General features: G+C 35.7%; 2 protein-coding genes across 2 annotated transcripts in view; one reads left to right on the forward strand and one right to left on the reverse strand.

The window, feature by feature from the left end:
- Positions 1-884: 884 nt before the first annotated feature.
- On the reverse strand, positions 885-8749 carry atp6ap1lb (ATPase H+ transporting accessory protein 1 like b). The gene is made up of 7 exons (XM_067372281.1): positions 8623-8749; positions 5595-5635; positions 4716-4801; positions 4192-4433; positions 2966-3016; positions 2600-2843; positions 885-1928 (listed from the first exon to the last, which is right to left on the reverse strand). The coding sequence occupies exons 1-7, from the start codon at positions 8721-8723 to the stop codon at positions 1692-1694; spliced, it is 1002 nt and encodes a 333-aa protein (XP_067228382.1). The 5' UTR covers positions 8724-8749; the 3' UTR covers positions 885-1691.
- Positions 8750-11186: 2437 nt separating this feature from the next.
- dnah12 (dynein, axonemal, heavy chain 12) overlaps positions 11187-19928 on the forward strand; it is a 32233-nt gene continuing 23491 nt past the window's right edge. The window contains exons 1-17 of the mRNA XM_067370419.1: positions 11187-11270; positions 11422-11623; positions 13295-13382; positions 13482-13508; positions 13612-13801; positions 14106-14172; positions 15706-15864; positions 16464-16659; positions 16786-16974; positions 17089-17242; positions 17383-17474; positions 18068-18246; positions 18377-18512; positions 18591-18716; positions 18823-18957; positions 19356-19549; positions 19686-19926. Coding sequence (XP_067226520.1) covers positions 11430-11623; positions 13295-13382; positions 13482-13508; positions 13612-13801; positions 14106-14172; positions 15706-15864; positions 16464-16659; positions 16786-16974; positions 17089-17242; positions 17383-17474; positions 18068-18246; positions 18377-18512; positions 18591-18716; positions 18823-18957; positions 19356-19549; positions 19686-19926 — 2367 coding nt within the window. The 5' untranslated portion in view covers positions 11187-11270; positions 11422-11429. The remainder of the gene's footprint in view (positions 11271-11421; positions 11624-13294; positions 13383-13481; positions 13509-13611; positions 13802-14105; positions 14173-15705; positions 15865-16463; positions 16660-16785; positions 16975-17088; positions 17243-17382; positions 17475-18067; positions 18247-18376; positions 18513-18590; positions 18717-18822; positions 18958-19355; positions 19550-19685; positions 19927-19928) is intronic.

Genomic DNA, 19928 nt, shown 5'->3' on the forward strand with positions numbered 1-19928 from the left:
TTGTTTGTATATGCAGCACAAAGCCAGACTAATGCCAGCTGTGACGCTGTTAGACCCTGCAGGAAAACTCACTCGAGCTGTGAGAGTCAGTGACGCAGAAAGTAGAGCATGTGTGAGTAAAGTTTGTTTCGAAGGCAGACAGGTAAACTGTCCCGGTAAGAAGGCAGCGCCGCAGGCTACTGCTGAGAAGTGTGAGATGAAAGCAGATGGCAGAAAGGGCAGGAAAAATGGAACAGGAGGGGGTTGCTGCCTTTTCACCGCAAAAATACGGGGCCATAGCAGACGGTCAGCATGAGGTGGGCAGCGGTCTGCATGGCCACGACCACTGCTTTACCATACATGGAGAACAACACAAGAAACGCATGTGTTTTTCTACTTTTAAAGATATAGAGATACGACGCACTTTGAATTTTGATCTGTTCACTGTTTATTGTTCAGACTGAATTGACTGATGTTCAGAAAACTTCTTGTGCACTTCAGTGTGTATGACCATCATTCAAATGAACACATTGTTACCTCCAGAATCAGACGTGCCATGGTAGAGGTTTATCTCTAGTCATTGTCATGCTGCAGGTTATTGTGATAATGAGTTACTGATGTTATAATTGTAGATATAGAGGTATACTGATTATGATACTGAGGGTATTAAACACTTACATGAATAATTGTACAGCATTCTTTCAGCATTACCTCACTATAGTTATACTGTCTGTACTATAAATTCTTAAGGGGTGCTAAATTCATCTATTAGTCCTAATATATTCCACCTGAAAAGGAACAGCATATAGATCTAGCAATTATGAGATCATATAAAAATGTTCTGTGCAATACATCAGTTTCTGAAGCTTAAAAAAGTCTTTTTCTTGCTATACATTTTACGCACTTGATATTTATAGATTTGAAGGTGCTTAATACTGGAAGTTTGTTAATTACTAAAACAGCAGTTGAATCTAGATTTATATGAATATCTAGCTGATCATTTAAAGCCAATGAGTATATTTATGAAGTTCCTGAATCTATATTGTATAGTCCTGGAATACATAAATAGTATTAAGCACTGTACATTTATGGTTTTTGTATGTATCATATTCACATTATTACTGTCAGTTACCCATCAAGGTTGACAAACAATTTTGCACCACTTTGGCAGTCATATAACAGTTCTTGTAATTGGCAGATCAGTCTGCGGACTCCATTACAGATGAATGAGTTGGTGATTTATGAAGTACTGTTAAAAAAAAAAGAAAAAAGAAGAAGACTTCCATATCAAACCACAGTCATTTTGGTTTCACAGTCTTTTCTCTTCTGCCATCTCTGCCTTGTCAATTAGTATATTTCTAACCACAGTACTTGTATCCAGTTAGTGAAGTGCTTTGAAAAGTCCACCAGAATGGTGATCTATTAAAAGGCAATCTCACATTTTTTTTTTGTCCTCGTTTCATAGGCTTCCCAGTACTGGTCCTGGAAAGCCGTGAGATGTCCAGGTTTTGGCTCCAGCCTGGGTTTTAACACCTGATGAATCAGGTAATCTCATCCTCTGGTTGTAAGAAGTAAGGTTAAGACAGTGATAAGGGGAGGAATTAGTGCCAGGCAGGAGGAAGACTAAGAGGACAACGTAGCCATCCAGAATCAGAACTAGCAATCCTTTACACGCTGGTCTTTTGCTGGTTTTACAGCACCGCCGTCGCTCCTCACACGCTGTTCTTGTCTGGAAGCTCGGCCTCGGGAGTGCGGGGGAAGTAGACAGTGGTCTTGTGCTCTTCGTAACGATCAATGTGCTTGAGGTGGACGACCATGTGCAGGGCGTAAGCCAACACGAGTAGCAGAATCAAAGAGGTGATTAGGCCCATCAAGATGGCTGGAGTGAAGAAAGTTGCACAGTCACTTGCTGAAGCAAACTTGTTGGACTGGACATTAAAGGCCTGGATCTGAAAAAAGATATAAAACAAATGTTTTCTGTCTGAGAATGTGCTAAATAACAAATAAATTCCTTTAAATTGTATTGGGAACCTAAACATGAACTAGACCTTGCTCTGTTGACTGATGTATAAAACGGAGAAATGTTTTTAGAAATACAAAAATGTATTTATTTTTTAATAATATGCTGGGTATTTTTGTTATGTTTCATATTTATCGTCTTACAAAAAATGGACAAATTTGAATTTTGTAACACATTTTTTTTTGTCAAATTAAAAGCAACAATGCTATGTGAATCGCCCCTTATGCACTCTTTTAAAATAAAGGATCCAAAATGGGGTTTTCTCAGTGATTCCATTTATGAATCAATTTTGGTTCAGTGAATAGTTCTTAAAAGAACCATTTTTTTTAGTGTGAAGAACATTTTTAAAATCTAAACAACCTTTTTTCCGCTACAAAGAACCTTTTGTGCAATGGAAAGGTTCCATGGATGTTAAAGGTTCTTCACAGAACCATACATCTATGACAATAAAGAACTTTGTACTGTTTTGTTGAGCATTTTCTATAAATAAACTTAGTCATTTTCAAATACAGTATGTCAGCTAAAACCACACAGACTCTCAGAAATACAACATTTCAGTAAACTTTTTGAAAACACTCGAGCACATTTCATGGCAGCTACCTGAAAATCTGTGAAAGTGATGTGCCAGTTTGCCGAGCTGTCAGTGTGGGAGCTGGGCACCAGTAGGGTGTCATATTTCTGTAAGCTGCTGACATGCTGGCAGTGGTAAGAATAGGTGGCGGGGGCATAGACCTCCGTGGCATTGAACGTGGCCTCGTGAGTCCAGTTGTAGTGGATGTGAACACTGTCCAGAGTGAACCAGTTCTGGCTTACTGATTCGTAGAATGTGTTGGACATCTGAAGCCTTCAGAAAACAGACAAGAGGAAGTAATTAACAACTGAATGTAATTATCAGCCCGTGAGGTTTTGCGCAAGCTTCTGATGGATACGTCAAGATGAGTGTAGAAGAAGAAAAAGAGTGTTTACCTGATAACAAGTCCCCTGATGTCTTCCACATCGCCCAAATGCAAAGATAGCCTATAAAAATGCAAAATTGTCATCAGATTATATATACAGTACTGTTTAATATTTTTGTGGGAACTGTGAGACATTTTCTCTGGATTCTTTGATAATTAGCAAGTTTAAAAGAATAGCATGTATTTGACATTTTTGTAACATTAGAAATATTTTTACTGTCAACCCTCTGGTGCTCTAAGGTCATTCGATTATTTTTTTTTTACTTCATCGGAATGGTACGAAACTTGGTAAAGGTTTTGGCACTTGCTATGTGAACACAAAAATGGCCTCATTGGAAATGAATGGGAGACTAATTTCATCTAGTGAAAACATTTGGTACTGCAGCCAAACAAAATCTTACTGAAAGCCCATTTTTTTTTAGATATCAAGCACAAATTTGGAACACAACTTGTTTAGATTTATGCTTTGATTTTCTTACAGTTTTAGTTTTTGAAAAAATTAATTAATTAAATAGTATTTTTGTGCATTTTTCATAACAATAAATGTAAAAATGTAAAAACTTAAAAAAAAAAAAAAAAAAATCACTTAATTGAAAATTAAGTCTGTGCCCTTAAGCATTCAAAATGTATGAGTTGTATAAGTTGGAAATTTCATTTTTAGGTCCATGCTCAAAAAGTGAATAAATGGATTATAACTACAGCGTAAATATAATTTAGTACCATAAAATGACTTAAAAATACAAAATATTAAATAAAAAAAATTATAGAACTAAAATATAGTACATTAATTTCATTGAAAATGTAAAAAAAAAAAAAAAACATCTGTCATTTTTGACCAACACGCAGAGCACCAAAAGGTTAAAAAAAATCTTACTGACTCCAATTACTGAGCCCCACATAAAATGTCTGAATGTGAAAAATAAAATATTAAAATATCATTAAATATCCAGTAACCAAATGGCACCTACAAACATGAATTTAGTGGATGAAGTCAGTTCCCCTCAGTCCAAAGTGTTGAAATACTTTTTTCATTTTGAACAATATAGCTATTGTTTTATCGTTCTTTTAAATAAATGTCACTTTGGTTTGATATTTTGTTACATATTTTGTTCGATAACAAGGTCATATTTTAATATATAATGTAATGACTAAGTCTAAAAAATAAATTTTAGGGCCACTATATATAGTACAAAATCTACTGAATCTATGGCAGGAAGAGTTTTCAAGAATACTTACGTGGCTTTCTCCTTTGTACAAAGAGAGCCTTTGGTGTCTACTTGTGCATTGGGTCCAAACACCCTCTCTGTGAGGTCCAGGAAAGTGTTGTTCCTGTATCGAATAGCCAGTCTCTTAGCTTTGAAGAGGATGCAGATCTTGCCATTGTAAGCTACAGTCAGTGGGGAGTAAGGTCCCGAGCTGGTAGACTGTAGTAACTTCCGTTTGGTTCTGGGCTGGGCATGCAGATGCCACCCGTAAGGCTGTTTGAAAATGACAACAGGACAAACTGAGTGATGATGTATGGAACATGTGCATTATTGATGGGCTTCTCTGATCTCAAAGGTTTTCTCAAGAAACGCTCAAGCTTAAGATAACAGATGTGACAGATATTTCCTAGATCACAAATGCTTTTTTCCCCCCTCATAATATGTTAGTTTTAAATCCTTCACTGTTATTGGTCTTGTAGGATGCTGGGTGAATTAAGGCAGAGATGTTGCTTATGGAAGCCAAGGTCACATTGACTATCACGGAAAATGCAATACCTGCAGTATTCTTCTGAGTGGATTTTCAGCTGCAGGCGAATAACTCTCCTCGTGTGAGGCACTTGGACTCTCAACATGTTCTCCATCTGCATCACAAAATGTTGAAATAGGACAATTGGGAAGATGGTGAGTTTTTTCCAGCACAGAGAATCACACAGCACACAAATGTGCTGTATGAAAGTAAAATTCAAAAAGACAAAAATGAGGTCTAGAGATAAAACTAGTACTGTACATTGTTTATTTCAATCTGAAATAATATTCCATTTATATTAGCTTCTAATAAACTTTTTAAATAAAAGCTGCTTAAACTGTCGTTATACAAGTTAATTCAAGTTCCTGAATTTGACTGGCAGTGGGGATTTTTCAGTGACACTTTCTACACGTTAAATCATTACACCAGTGGGTGGTGATATAAGTGATTCATTGAGTCAATTTCAGGCAACTGATTTGCTCAAAAACACTTTCATTCATGAATGGTTTTTATGAGCAAGTCATTGAATTGTTCACTCAACCAATTTGTTCAAAACAAAAGTCGACTGCTGTATGTTATTCGGAGACATAACTGCTGTGGCTTCGCTTGGAAGAAGCAAAAATAGTTAACTTGTAAATTATGCAATATTAACTTCTTGTTTATTAAAATGTAGCATAAAACTGTTTCATTCGACCTGGCAGCTTGCTCAATAACGCAATGTAAATAAATAGATAAACACACATTTGACTTTACACCATTATGCACAAAGTTAACAAAAGTGACCAAAAAAAATCACACTCAGCAGAAATTGGGATTACTAATATAAACAAAGCTGAATGCAGAAAGTTACACAAATAATGCAAGTAAACCCAAAAAGCATAACTGCCATTAAAGTAATAGATACTGACCTGTTCTAATTCTCACAGCTTGATATGGTGGGACCTCCGAGCTGTGATGGAAAAACAAAGCAAAACAAAAAGGGGGTTGATCTCTTTGTGTCAGGCTGTGGCCTACTTATCAGCGTCTAAGACAGATTTCCCATAGATCCACTCAGCTTGATGCACCAGTGATGCATGACCACAAGTCTGACATCTTCAGTCCAGATTAGTGTCTCAGGAGAAGACAAGACATTTAGCTGAATGTCATGATTCTCATGTGCTTAGCACCTCAAGTCTATCAACAAATTGGGAGCTGAAAATTACTTAATGGCACCTTGCGTGTACATATGCACATCATGTGCTACCTTGTCCCTCGCGCTGGAACTTGCTGGATTATCCTAAGATGAACCGTTTATACGTCTAATCGCAGAGATAATGAGCTTGGCGGACGATCTCCTAGAACCTTATTAAGAATCTGCTGCCCTATTTGGGAGAAGGTTTCCTGCTATGTCAATGTGTTGATGTCCAGAGCTGGGCCTAGATTAAGGCCTGTTCACCTGCAGCAAAGTCAGTAGGGTGTGTGATTGTAAACGAGAGCATCAGATGACCCTGGTTCACTCCCTTTAGGTCCATCTCTTATGTACTACACCAGGCCCACCCCACCCACCTCTACTACACTGGAATTTAGCGCTTAGAGCTTTGTGATCATGTAAGAGATTAAAGAATACAGCAAAACATCAGACTTGTGGGGAAAATAAACAGATTACTGCACGGAGCATTTAAGTTCATTCAGTTCCTAAGCGTGATATGAGCATTGAATCAACAGAGATGTGACATATTGACTCATAAAACCCCTATAATCCAATCAAGGTGACAATACATCTCAAATTCAGGTGCAAAAACTGAAAAAATGACACATGAAGGGCTCAATTTTTCTTCTTTCCGGGTATTTCCCGGAAAATAAAATCCAAAACAATGTACATATGCATAGAAATGACATACAAATGAGCTCTAGAACTACATTTGTACAGTTTTTTTCTTCTTTCCAGGTACACTCTAAAAACTGCTGGGTTAAAAACAACCCAAGTTGGGTTGAAAATGGACAAATCCAACTGTTGGGTTTAATGTATGCCCAACCTGCTAGGTAGTTTTATTTAACCCAACTATTTTTTGAAAATGACTATATGGCTGACTTAAAATGAATCTAAAATGAAATTAAAATGTTCATTTATTACACATATTAATCATTTTCAAGATATTTTGGGTTCATTTTAAGTAAGCAATACTGTAATTTTTAAACAATAGTTGAGTTAAGTAAAACTACCCAGCAGGTTGGGCAAACATTTAACCCAACTGCTGGGTTAAAACAAACCAATCGCTGGGTTTGTCCATTTTCAACCCAACTTGGGTTGTTTTTAACCCAGCATTTTTTAGAGTGTAGTTATGCTAAAAAATAAACCAACGTAAGCACAGCAAATATGGTCTTCAGAGCCCTGCTGAGGAGTGTGTGTGCACGAGGAGTGACTCTCGCCTTTGTTCTAATGCCAGTTTACCGAGGTCAGCAGCTGAGGACTGCGCTGCTGTCATTGGTTATGGCTGGACACAGTAGCCTAAGTGCTGAATTGAGCATTTATGTAATGAAAAGCAGCGCTCACACTATGTCTTCACCTCACTGGCTCTGTCAGAGCTCAATATCATCTTTTGCATACATATTATAGGTTTAGCATACAGATTAGCACAGTATTCTACAAACACAACAATGCTTTAAAATAGATTTGTCTGTTAAATGGTAATAAGATTAAAACCTTTGGTTTAATTCCACTTGCTGCCATTCTTGACTGTCTGTTTTGGTCTGCAGTGACCCTGAGAAACTTGAGAACGGTTGTAAACCACTCAACACTTTTTTACTCCTAAGACACATTTCTGGACTAACAAGATCCCCAATGTTTCAACAGTCTGCAATGCTGTTCTTATCCCTATAAATCCTAAGCTTTAGATTCTATCTAGGGAGGGATGGGCAAGTTGGTAGGTTGTTTACCATAGCTGCGGTTTACAGAACTAAAGGAAGACAGCTTGATCTCTATCATATAAAATATTCACATATAATATTCATATATTCACATATAAAGGCTTGGATTTCTAGGAGGTAACACAAAAGAATAACCAATTTACTTCTTTAAACATAATTTTGGCTCTTTGATCAAGTTAAAAATGACAAAAACCTCAACTTGGATCTTTTTCATTTCAAACAATTGCAATAAAAAAAAACATAAAAAAGAAAAATATATCATGTGACAAATCAGGCATCATCCAACCAAAGAGATAAACTAAATATATATATTTTTTTAAGTTTGCTGATGTTTAACTTAATATATACAGTAAATCTCATTTAAAATATACAAAAAGTAGTTATTCGATTATATTTTTTGACAAATTTTTGTGAAACTTTTTTTTGGTAATTTCATTTAAATTTAAACTATCTCTATCCTGTGTGGTGAGCAATAGATTACTCATAACTAGTATTATTTTTACAGTAATATCAGATGAGTCAATCAGTTGTAAATTACTAAAAAAATAAAAATAAATAAATGTATCTAAATTAACATATTTATGCTATTCCAGCTTTGAAATGAGTAAAGGAATTCATCAACTGTAAAAGTGTACGATAAACCGAATGAGTATATTTAAAGATGTTCATATAGCCAGAGCCATCCGAATCTCACTTCTTTCTTCTGTTTCTTGGAGTAGCATCTGTAAACTGACTCCTACAGACACTGGATAGGGTCTGCCTGCTGTCCCATTGTCATAGCCATGTTTGAATGTCTTGTACTTACAGAGAAGAAAAACTGCAGCAAAACCACAACACACTCTGAATCCAGAGCCCACGTACGTCAAATTAATTTATGAGTTCCTTGAATGCTCTTTCAGCATTTTCCTAATAAAGCGCATTTTCTTGGTGTCTCTTGCCCACTGTAAAAGACTAAGACAGTGCATCAGCTGCACAGCATCACTGCCCCATTCCCCCTCCCCACGCTAGAGCTGAAAGCGCAGCTCTTACCTCCTGTCCAGGATCGCAGGCACTTGATCGAAGGGCAAAGACAGAGAGATAAACACACACAGTAACAGGGAAAAAAACAGGAAAAGCTTGTGTTTAGCCATTGAGACAATCTGACGAGACTGCCAGAGATGAGGTCTGCTTCATAATCTGCTCTGAACGCACATCCCTAAACCTGGGCTCTCTGACGGGCGGCCCGCGCAGCCAATCAGCGGGCAGGGGGGAGATAATCGTGCGTCATTCGCCTCACAGCCTTCATTCTTGCAGCCTTTCTCTCTCCCCACACCCTCTCGCACACACACACACACACACTCTTCTACCCCTCCCCTATCGTTTTCCTCTCTCTCTGCACCCTCTGTCTCATACAAACATACAGTAGCTGCCGACCAACCTCAAGCAAAGGGCTTTATGTGTTTCAGCTCCAGTCCCAGGAGCCTCGTTTCATAATCACTTGATATCTGGCACGTCTAAAAATGACTTGAGAGCGTGAATTTGTTTAAAAGCAGAATTAAAGGTCGTGACAACTGACCTAGATTTACACTGAAAGCTTTGATAACCAAAAGGAATCAAATAGTAGAAACACCTAAACCTTATCAACCTCCACTGTGCATAATAATCTTAAAAAGGCATAGTTCACCCCAAAATTTTTACTCACCCTCATGTCGTTCCAACCCTGTATGACTTTTTCTTTTTTTTTCCCTGTGGAACACAAAAGAAATGTTTTAAATGTCCAAAACAACATTGGACCCCATTGACTTTCATAGTATGGCATGCTTTAAAAAAGCAAGAGGAGATTTGTGGTAAAAAGTTCTGTTTATGGTCAACATCTTATCTAGATTTGTGTTGTGTAAATGAATGCCAGCAGAGTGGTTTTACTGACCCAAGTGGGTCATTTGCCCCTTGTCTCAAATGTGCTTACAGCGTGATTGATAAGCAGAGTGACAACTGTCAGTCATCTTCATTGGGTAAGACAGACCTATTTTAATGTCGCCTTCACACTGGCCTTAATACAGTGAAATGCAGCGTAGACAAAGTTTAAATGTTGTGCTGCTTTTGCTCATAATGATAGAAGAAGTAAACTTGTTAATAGCTTGCTTTGACACTGCAGAAAATGCAGAACATATTTTTATCAGATCACTTGAGGGACCGTATGAAACTATTTTGAGGCCAAATTTAGTTTGCTGTTTAAGACGCCTAATGTTATTGCAAACTGATCTGAAACCACCCAGGCTGTCTTGTCCTCAGACACCCTTTATTATGGGTTTGCTTACACGAGAACTCATTTTCAGGGCAAGGACGTTTACTGGACCACAGTGGCTGCAAATGAATCACACCCAGACGGTTCACACCCAGACAGACAAAGTAGGATCTCTCAGAAGGTAATTAAACTACAGGGCATCTACCAGTACCACATTAATCACACCATGCGGGAAATTCTAATGATGTTAGGAAAATGTTGCCATCTTGTGGTGTGTAGTGTTCAAAAATTCAAACCTTCAACTTTTATTTTTCTATTTCATCAGTTTGGTGATGAATGCATACTTCGTTCAGCACCAAAATTCATCTTTGTTAAGTCTTGACATCCACATTAGGATATGCAAATGAGTATGTTTTTTGTTGCTAAGGTATCTCAATGAATACTACATATTATTGGAAGTTATAGGGTGATGATACATAATAAAAGTATCATCACCCTATAACTTCCAATAATATGTTGTATTCATTGAGATACCTTAGCAACAAAAAACGTACTTTTGTCTTATTACATGCTTTTATTATGTAAGTAGCCTGCTATACTGATTTACAAGCTATCAGAATGTCATCTTAATTTTTGACATAAATAATTAAGGTGTTTTTGTCCTCCCCAAATATGAACCAAAACATAAAACACATTTGCAAATGTTTTTTTAAGGATTGTTTTTTTTTTTAATTGTCTAAAAGTTCAATTCTGTTCCATTTTTTTTTTTTTTTAAATGATCTAAAGTTTTTTTTCTGACTACTATCAGGCTTTACAGGGTTTAATATAGGAAAGAAAAACCCCAATTATATATAAAAAATAATATTAAATGACTTTCTTCTGTGAAACACACAAGTTAGAATGTTGGGGACTGACAGTCAAATTCACTATTTACAGTATTTTAATTGTATATTTCATCTATACAATAAAAGTGAATGGTAACTGTGTCTGTATTTTGCTTAACAAGGATCGTAAGTGATATACTTTTGCAGCACACAGAAGATAGAAAGTCATACAGGTTCGGAAAGACATAATTAAGTGAGTAAATCAGAATTTTTTTTTTTTTTTTTTTTTTTTTTTTGCTTTGGAAACATTATTATTATTATTATTATTATTAAACAACATTAAGCAAAAAAAAAAATGATTTAACAGATATTAAAGACAATACAAAAAAGCGTCAGTCAGTAACTTGAAATAGGCCACATATAGTTAGCAATTTTAAATTCTTTGACCCATCTCACTACTTACTTTCCTCAAATGCGCTCCTTGTGTTCGCTGATAACAAAGCACTTCCGATTTTGCATCCATGGTAACCTATATGTTGACGGAAATACCACAAGTGCAACAAACTTGTCAGTTTGGAGCTCAAAAATACCGTTGGGAGTACGAATGATGTGTCAAAGCTAGATAAACGGTAAATGCGTAATTACTTTACAAACTGATTTATTTAAGTTCGGTATTAACACAAAATTCGGTTTGATATGTTTCCCCTCATATTTCTCGCAATACAAACAAATGCTTGAACACATTATGTTTAAACGGAACAAATGTCGTGCTTTTTTCAGTCGCTGAAATGATGACCTCATCAGGGGCATTTAAGTCTCGGACGGTGGATGGTTTGAAGAGGTACAATGCTCTGCCTCCTATCCCAAGTCCACCGGTCCAGGAGGGAGAGTCAGGCCTTCCAGAGAGCAGGCTGGCCGTGAGGAGAAAACTCCTGCGACACAGAAGGAGCAAGGAACAGCGACAACAGCTCCAAAAAATGATGTAATATTAACAGCTTTGCTGGTGTATTTAATTATTATTTTCTTATTCTTTGTTACTCACAATTAACCTGGGCGTTTTTATTTAATATACAAATGTTGGTTGAACATTACAAATACACTACCGTTCAAAAGTTTGGGGTTACTATTTGTTTTAATAAAAAAGTACTTTTATTCAGCAAAGATGCATTACATTAATCTAAAGTGACTGTAAAAAGATTCATAACGTTGGAAAATATTTCTTAACAAAATGCTTTTTTTAAATTTTCTATTCATAAAAGAATCCTGAACAAACAAATAAAAGTTTTCACAATCATCTTAACTGTTTTCAACATTGATAATAATATTCTTGAACAGCAAATCAGCATATTAGAATGATTTCTGAAGGATCATGTGACACTGAAGACTGCAGCTGCTGACAATTCAGCTTTAACTGAATTACATTAAAATATATTAATATAAAAATAGTTTTTATAAATTGTAATAATTTTTCCACAATATTACTGTTTTTACTGTATTTTGATTAAATAAATGCAGCCTTGTTGAGTGTAAGATACGGAAGAGGATTAGGTCGAAGCAATAATAAAAAAAAAAAACATCTCGAGATTAAAGTTGTTAAATTTCGAGAAAAAACTCGTTAAATTTCGAGAAAAAAGTCGAGAGAAAATGTTGAGAATAAACTCATTAAATTACGAGAAAAAAGCTGAGATAAAATGTTGAAAATAAACTCGTTAAATTACGAGAAAAAAACTTGTTAAATTTCGAGAAGAAAGCCGAGATAAAATGTTGAGAATAAAGTCATTAAATTACGAGAAAAAAGTCGTTAAATTACGAGAACAAATTCGTTAAATTATGAGAACTCGTTAAATTTCGAGAAAAAAGTCGAGATAAAATGTTGAGAATAAACACATTAAATTATGACTTTATTCTCAACATTTTATCTCGACTTTTTTCTCGAAATTTAATGAAATTTTTCTTGTAATTTAAGGAGTGTATTCTCAACATTTTATCTCGACTTTTTTCTCGAAATTTAACGACTTTTTTCTCGTAATTTAATGACTTTATTCTCAACATTTTATCTCGACTTTTTTCTCGAAATTTGACACGTTTTTTTCTCGTAATTTAATAACTTTATTCTCAACATTTTATCTCGACTTTTTTCTTGAAATTTAACGACATTTTTCTCGTAATTTAATGAGTTTATTCTCAACATTTTATTTCGACTTTTTTCTAGAAATTTAACAAGTTTTTTCTCGAAATTTAACAACTTTAATCTCGAGATGGTTTTATGTTTTATTATTGCTTGGCCCTAATCCTCTTCCGTAGTACGAGACTTCTTTCTAAAACATTTAAAAATCTAACAGACCCCAAACGGTTAAACCGTAGTGTATATTGTGCAATTACTTTCCAAGTGTTTCACTTTTATAATCACATTTTAGCTTTTTGTTGCAATTCACTTAAACAAAATTGTAAAGTTTTAATGTATACATTCGAATAAGTGATCACTTAATTAATGTATGGTCATAACAATAGCATGTGTAATAATTATCCAAAAATTAGAAAAATGTTTACTGTAGTTTTAGATATGCTTGAGATGTTGTCATCTACCCGAATATATGTCATTGGGTGTTTTATAATATAACAGAGTAATATTGTAATGTGATATCTGAAATTGTGTTGACAGGGCAATGCAAGCTTACATGCAGGCCAAGGAAGCAGGACCGGCATCACCTTCATCTCCTGAACCAGAGCTTCCCTCAACAGTATGACCTTTTTACTTGATCATACATCTCACACAGTGTATGATTTTAAATAGAGATGCATTGTATTTGTTAATAATGAAATTTAATTTTGTTTTCTAGATGATCAATGAAGAGCGGAAACGATATGTATGCTATTATATTTTACCTCATAATTAACCTCTGTTTTTTACATGGTGGATCTTTTCATTTAATTCTGTTTTTTACTTTTCCCTCCACATTCTTCTTGTAGATGAACTACTTGTTCCTGAAAGAGTGTGTTGAGCGAAGTCCTGTCGCACCATTTCAGCCACAGTGGCTGGATGCCATGTTGGCCCGTGTGTCCCATCGGCTCCTTCAGGGGCCCGGCAGACAAGAGTTGCTTGAGGACATATGCAAGGAGGTCGGTGACACCTATCTCAGAGTCATGATCAAGCACAGAGGTGAGTCCAATCATTGCTCTGGAATATAATCACATTAAAAACATCACATTATCATTGACATTGTTGTCTTGATAATGTCAAAGTGGTCATTCAAAATCACATTGATCCTGTTCATTTGTCATAAAACATAAACTTGGGATTAACAAGGACATTTTCCAGAAAACTAACTTCAGAAATGACTATAGATTTACAGTAAATAATATAAATTCTAGATCCATTTTTTGTGTTTTAAAGTTATTTGTTGTTGTTGTTGAAACTTGGTATATTGGGTTTTTATTAGGTTGTTATTAATGTTTTTTTCTAGTAAGCACTATACTGAAAAATCCACAGTCAACTGACACAATTCCTCAAGAGAGCAACAGATCGACTGAGTAAGTGTGCACATTTTTACAAATAAATGTTCTAGCAACATTTAACATATTAATCTTAAAGGATTAGTTCACCCAAAAATTAAATTTCATTTATTACTCACCCTCATGTCGTTCCAAACCCACAGGACCTTCGTTCCTCTTCGGAACACAAATTAAGATATTTTTGATGAGATCCGAGAGGTTTCTGATCCCCCATAGAAAGTAATTACCACATTTAAGGTCCAGTGCCCGGTTGCATAAAGCACCTTAAGTTTTTCCCTTCAGTATGACACTTAAGGCGTGATTTCCCCTTAACTAAGGGAATGACTTAAGGGTGTTGCATATAATCTCTTAAACTGTTCACTTAGGTAAGGGAAACCGTTAAGTGTTTCACGACAGCAACCCAGGTTTTGCCGTTATAGAATTCTACTGTTGCCATGGACACGTTATTTGTTAATATATATCGTGGTAAGTTTTCACAGAAAACAACATAAGATGGATAAGGAAAACAAAAAAGAAAACCAAATATGAAAGAGAACGACAAGACGAGAAACTCACATTGATAGTTTACTCAAAATTGAGATTTCTGCCGTCATTCACTCACCCTCATGTCGTTCCAAACCCATAAGACTTTCATTCATCTTTGGATAACAAATAAAGATATTTTTAATATTCTCTCATCATTTATGTCCATTTATTGAAAGACATCCATATGATTACGGCTGTGTCGGAAGCTCAAACGTGCGCGCAAGAACCAATGAGGTTTGTTTTTGCGTGTGATGTACGCACGTTTGCGCTTCCGTTGACCATATAAGATATGTGCTACATATGTGATTTCATCAATGTTTATGTGAATAAACCGCTAAAGTACAATTTGTTTATCATATAAAGCGGTCGATCGTGTCTCGTTAGAAGACTTGGATTGAACCTGCTCACTCTGTGTAACACTTAAGGTGAAGTTTTCCTAACCTTATGTTATACTTAGGGGTTAAGGGGCTTTATGCAACACTTACGTTTTTTTAAGGGATTACTTAAGTGAAAAATACATACTTAAGGGAAATTCTTAGGGTTTATGACGTTTCACCTAAAGAAACATTTAAGTAATACTTAACGGTTATTTTCTGCAACACCCTTAAGTTTAAGGGAAACATAAGGGCGATCTTAAGGGAAAATTACACTTAAGGTGCTTTATGCAACCTGGCACAGAAAGATAGTAAAGACATTGTTAAAATAGTCTCGTCACTTCGTAACATTAAGGTTGAACCACTGTAGTCACACGGACTATTTTAACAATGTCTTTACTATGTTTCTGGACCTTAAATGTGGTAGTTACGTTGCTTTCTATGGGGGATCAGATTTCATCAAAAATATCTCGGATTTCATCAAAAATATCTTAATTTGGATTCTGAAGACAAATTAAAGTCTTTTCGGGTGTGGAACAAAATGAGGGTGAGTAATTAATGACAGAAATTTCATTTTTGGGTGAAATAACCCTTTAAAATGGCCAGATTATAAAGTGTTTTACGATTTAAGATCTTGGTTTTGCTTCACCAGGATCCTAGATTTCTCCTGTCCATGGCATGACAGCTTTGTGCAGAGTCGAAAAGAGATACAGAAGAATCTACACATATTGCATCCAGCCATGAAGAGTGTCCTTGATATTTGCCACAGCACATTCTCCCACCTGCTCCTTATTGATCTCTCAGACTGCAGGTACTGTTGTTCTGCTTGATGATGATGGTGTTTGTGATCTGGGATCACTCATTTTCTGATTACATGCTGTGTATTTGTTGCTTGGGTCAAGGGTGAATAATATTTTCAAGATGAAAAGGAGAAATCTTTTGAAAATGAAATTCAAAACACAAGTTGCACAAATATGCAATCTTTTATATTCATGTTGGTTTCAAACATTATTAATAGCATTTACGCCATCTTCCATAAAATTAAATAAAATTATGATTCTAAAAATGTGAAAAAAGAAATACAATATTTTCAATACACTTGTCATAAGGATCTAGTTCCTGTTCCTTTTTATGGTTTTCTTGCAGTAAAATTATTTATTGCAATAAAAAAGTTATTAAATATGAATAAAATAAAATAAAAACAAAACTACTTTTAAGAAATAATAAATATATAATAATTAATCTACTTTAAAAAAAGAAAAAAGAAGAATATTAGCTTTTAATGAGACTTCTTTGCTTTTTTGCTAACTCTGGAAAGTCACACAACCTATATTTAAACTATATTAAAGTAGTAATCCATATGAATTGAAATTTGAATGAGTAATGTACATCTTGAAACCTGTTATAAAGGTCCACAGGGCCTATAGACTGTGAGAGTCTGAAGAACAAAGTGGCTGTGGAGTGTGAGAGAGTCGAGGACAGACTCATGAAATCCTGGTTCCCCAAAATCATTCACCTGCTCACCAGCAAAGACACTCTGCACAATGTCAAACCCAAAAAACTTGACTCCTTTTACAACTGTGCCTCAACTCTTATATCTAATCAGGTGAGCTGTGAGCTAAATATTGTTTTTCATGCAGTTTCATATCTGCTAACAGTAACTATGAGATTTATTTCCAACTATTGGTGTTTTTGTGTCATTGGTTTTGTTTACCCTTTGTTTTTCTTTTAGCTAAAGGCTCTAGTTGAGAGGAGTGTGGTGGCATTTGTCAGCTTGTTTGATCCCCTCAACATCAGCAAACTCCCCCTATTCAAGATGGACTTAATATTTGATGACGAAAGGATGGATTTTTATCCTAATTTTCATGATCTAGAGCAGGCTGTGCTTGAAATTGCAAACCTGATCAGCAATACCATGCAGGTTGGGAAATATATTGTTGTGCAATTGGGTTGCACATAATTATTCTGACTATGTGAATCAGATCGGATCCATCTATGTGTACATGTTTGATGTTAAGTCTTGCCTGTCCCACAGAAAGTGCAGACGATCCAGTCATGGCTAGCAGAGGTCAACATCTCTGTAGTGGATGCCAAGCTCTCAGATCATGTTCAGATGTGGGCAGAGACCACTCTTAGGAATGCTGTAAGGATAAACTTGGATGGACCTGCCAAACACTTCCAGAGTTATGGTGAGTGACCAAAACACCCTAGCAACACCTTAGCAACCACACAGCAATGCTCTAAAACCACATAGATGTTAGCAATGTGTTTTGTGACTCTATTCTGCTGTTTTTTTAAAAAAAAATCTTTTATCATGGATATTATTTAGTTGACAGCTATGACTGGTTGGTCAATGGGACGGCACAGTCTCAAGTGGAAAAATTAATGGAAGAAGAGCATTCTTTTGATGAGTACGCTAAGGTCTGCTCAGATTTATTATACATTATTACATTACATTATATCAATACATTATATACGCTACTGTTCAAAAGTTTAGGGTCGATAAGATTTATTGTTTGTTTGTTTTGTTTGTCGCCTATGCTGCATTTATTTGATCAAAAATACAGTAAAAACAGTAAATATCATTATTAAAATTACTGTTTTCTATTGGAATATATTTTACATTTATTATTCCTGTGATGGTATAGCTGAATTTTCAGCATCTCTACTCCAGTCTTCAGTGTCACATGACCCTTCAGAAATGATTCTAATATGCTGATTTGCTGCTCAAGAAACATTTCTTATTATTATCAATATTGAAAACAGTTGTGCTGCTTAATACTTTTTGTGGAAACTGTGATGCATTTATTTGAAATAGAATTTTTTTGTAACAATATGATATATACAATGTAGAAGTATTTATTAATTTCATTCAAAACAAAAAAAATCTTACTAACCACAAACTTTTGAACAGTAATGTATTTTTAACAGTATACTAAGGTGTTTGTTTTTATTGTTTTGTGTTTAATCTGTTTTACACTGCATGTCCGTGTATTCTGCATCCTGCATGTCAGCAAGTGGAACGGTTTCGGGCATTGTCGCAAGAGATATCTGGTCTTCCCTCTTTGATCCATTTTGACATGGTGCGACTGGACTGTGAGGAGCTCAAACAAGGTCTTGCAAAGAAAGCGAAAACCCTTTCTGAAATCATTGTGGGGAAGCTCGTCAGCTCACACCATCAATGCAGTCTTCAGTAAGATCAGTGCTAGTTGTTTTGTCAATGTGTTATAGTTCACCTCATGTCACCTCATTCACCTTTATGTCTTCCAAAACTTCCAAAATATATATATTTGAAATGTAGTAAAGACTTTCTTTTTCTTCAGGATTTGTAAAGAGTTTGAGGCCATTCAGGACAGGGCTTTGAAAGTCCCTGAAACAACAGAGGACATGATAGAAATGATTACTTTCATTAATGAGGTGAAAACCAAGGAATTAGAGGAGCTCAACAATAAGATAATGGTGGGTACCTCAGAACTATTTACTTTTATATGTTCTTAGTGTGGATAAAAATTAAATTTTAAAATATTTTTTTTCCAGGAGACACAACACAGGATGAATTACTTGATGGACGTACATATTTTTGATGCAGAGCACCTTGAACTGAATGCCACAGTAGTGCTCTGGCCACAAAACATTTACCCGATCTTCGATCAAAGTGATGAGGTGATATTTTGAATAAATATCCAGGGATGGATTTGAATGGATATCAAATATATAATCTTGAAGTTTTCTGTTAGAAGGACTTACTGTAACACGCTTGTTTTTGTAGGTGATGGATGAAGCCAAGCAAAAGGGTCAGCAAGAACTTATGGGTCGAAGAGAGAAGCTGCTGCTAGAACTAGAGAAAGTAGGCCGCAGGATGGAGGAATTTGCAGAGTGCTCTGAACTCGATATGATTCAACAGGTATATTACAAACTGAAATCTTCAGTTTATTTGTCCAGTTAAAGAAATAGTCCACCCAAAATATACACTTTGTCAGTCACATCATTTCGATCCCATATTCCATGGAACACAAATGCATATCTGTCAGGTAGAACATCCATGCTTCTGTTTTTCATACTTTTTGATGCTTTTTCTTTTTTGGAGCTTGTCATGGTGCATCGCCATTATTTTATTGTATGGATAACAGAAGCTTGGACATTGTGTTTAAGATCTCCTGTTGTGTTTTATGAAAGAAAGTAAATACATAATTGGTATGACAGGAAGGCTTTTTTTTTTGGCTAAACTATTTCTTTGATCTAACCTGTCATGATTATTGGACTTCTGAAAGATAGTATTGCTATACTTCCTCTCCTTTCCAGTATGCTTCTGATGTGAGAGCAGTGCAGAAACGAATCCAGGACATTGAGGAATCAATTGTCTTTATCAACAAAGAAGAAGCCCTTTACAATTGGGAACAAACCTTATACCCAGAGGTGGAGGTGATCAAGGAAACTATTGAGCCCTATCAGAAGCTCTTCAACTTGGTTCTGAAATGGCAACGCACAAGAAAGAGGTTTGTGCATTCATGTTCCTCTGATCCATAATTATGAAATGCATTACTTTATTGCCACTATTTTCAGGCAGTTTCTTTTCCTCTCCAAGAACTTGATTTATGTTATAACGGATTCTATCTTGTCATCTGAGTGTAGATGGATGGACGGGGCTTTCTTGGATTTGAATGGTGAGAGTATAGAGCTGGAGGTTGAAGAGTACATCAGAGAAATATACAAGATGCTGAAGTTCTTTGTGCAGAAACAAAAAAAGGCTGCGCAAGAAAAGGAGAAAAAAGCAGGACAAAAGAGGAAGCCCAAAGAGGAAGAGGAGGACAAACAGGAGAGTGCCACTGTTCTCATCTGCTCAAGTGTTGTAGAGCAGGTCAAAGAGTTCAAGGT

Source organism: Chanodichthys erythropterus, chromosome 20 (genome assembly GCF_024489055.1).
Source record: "Chanodichthys erythropterus isolate Z2021 chromosome 20, ASM2448905v1, whole genome shotgun sequence".
NCBI lineage: Eukaryota > Metazoa > Chordata > Actinopteri > Cypriniformes > Xenocyprididae > Chanodichthys > Chanodichthys erythropterus.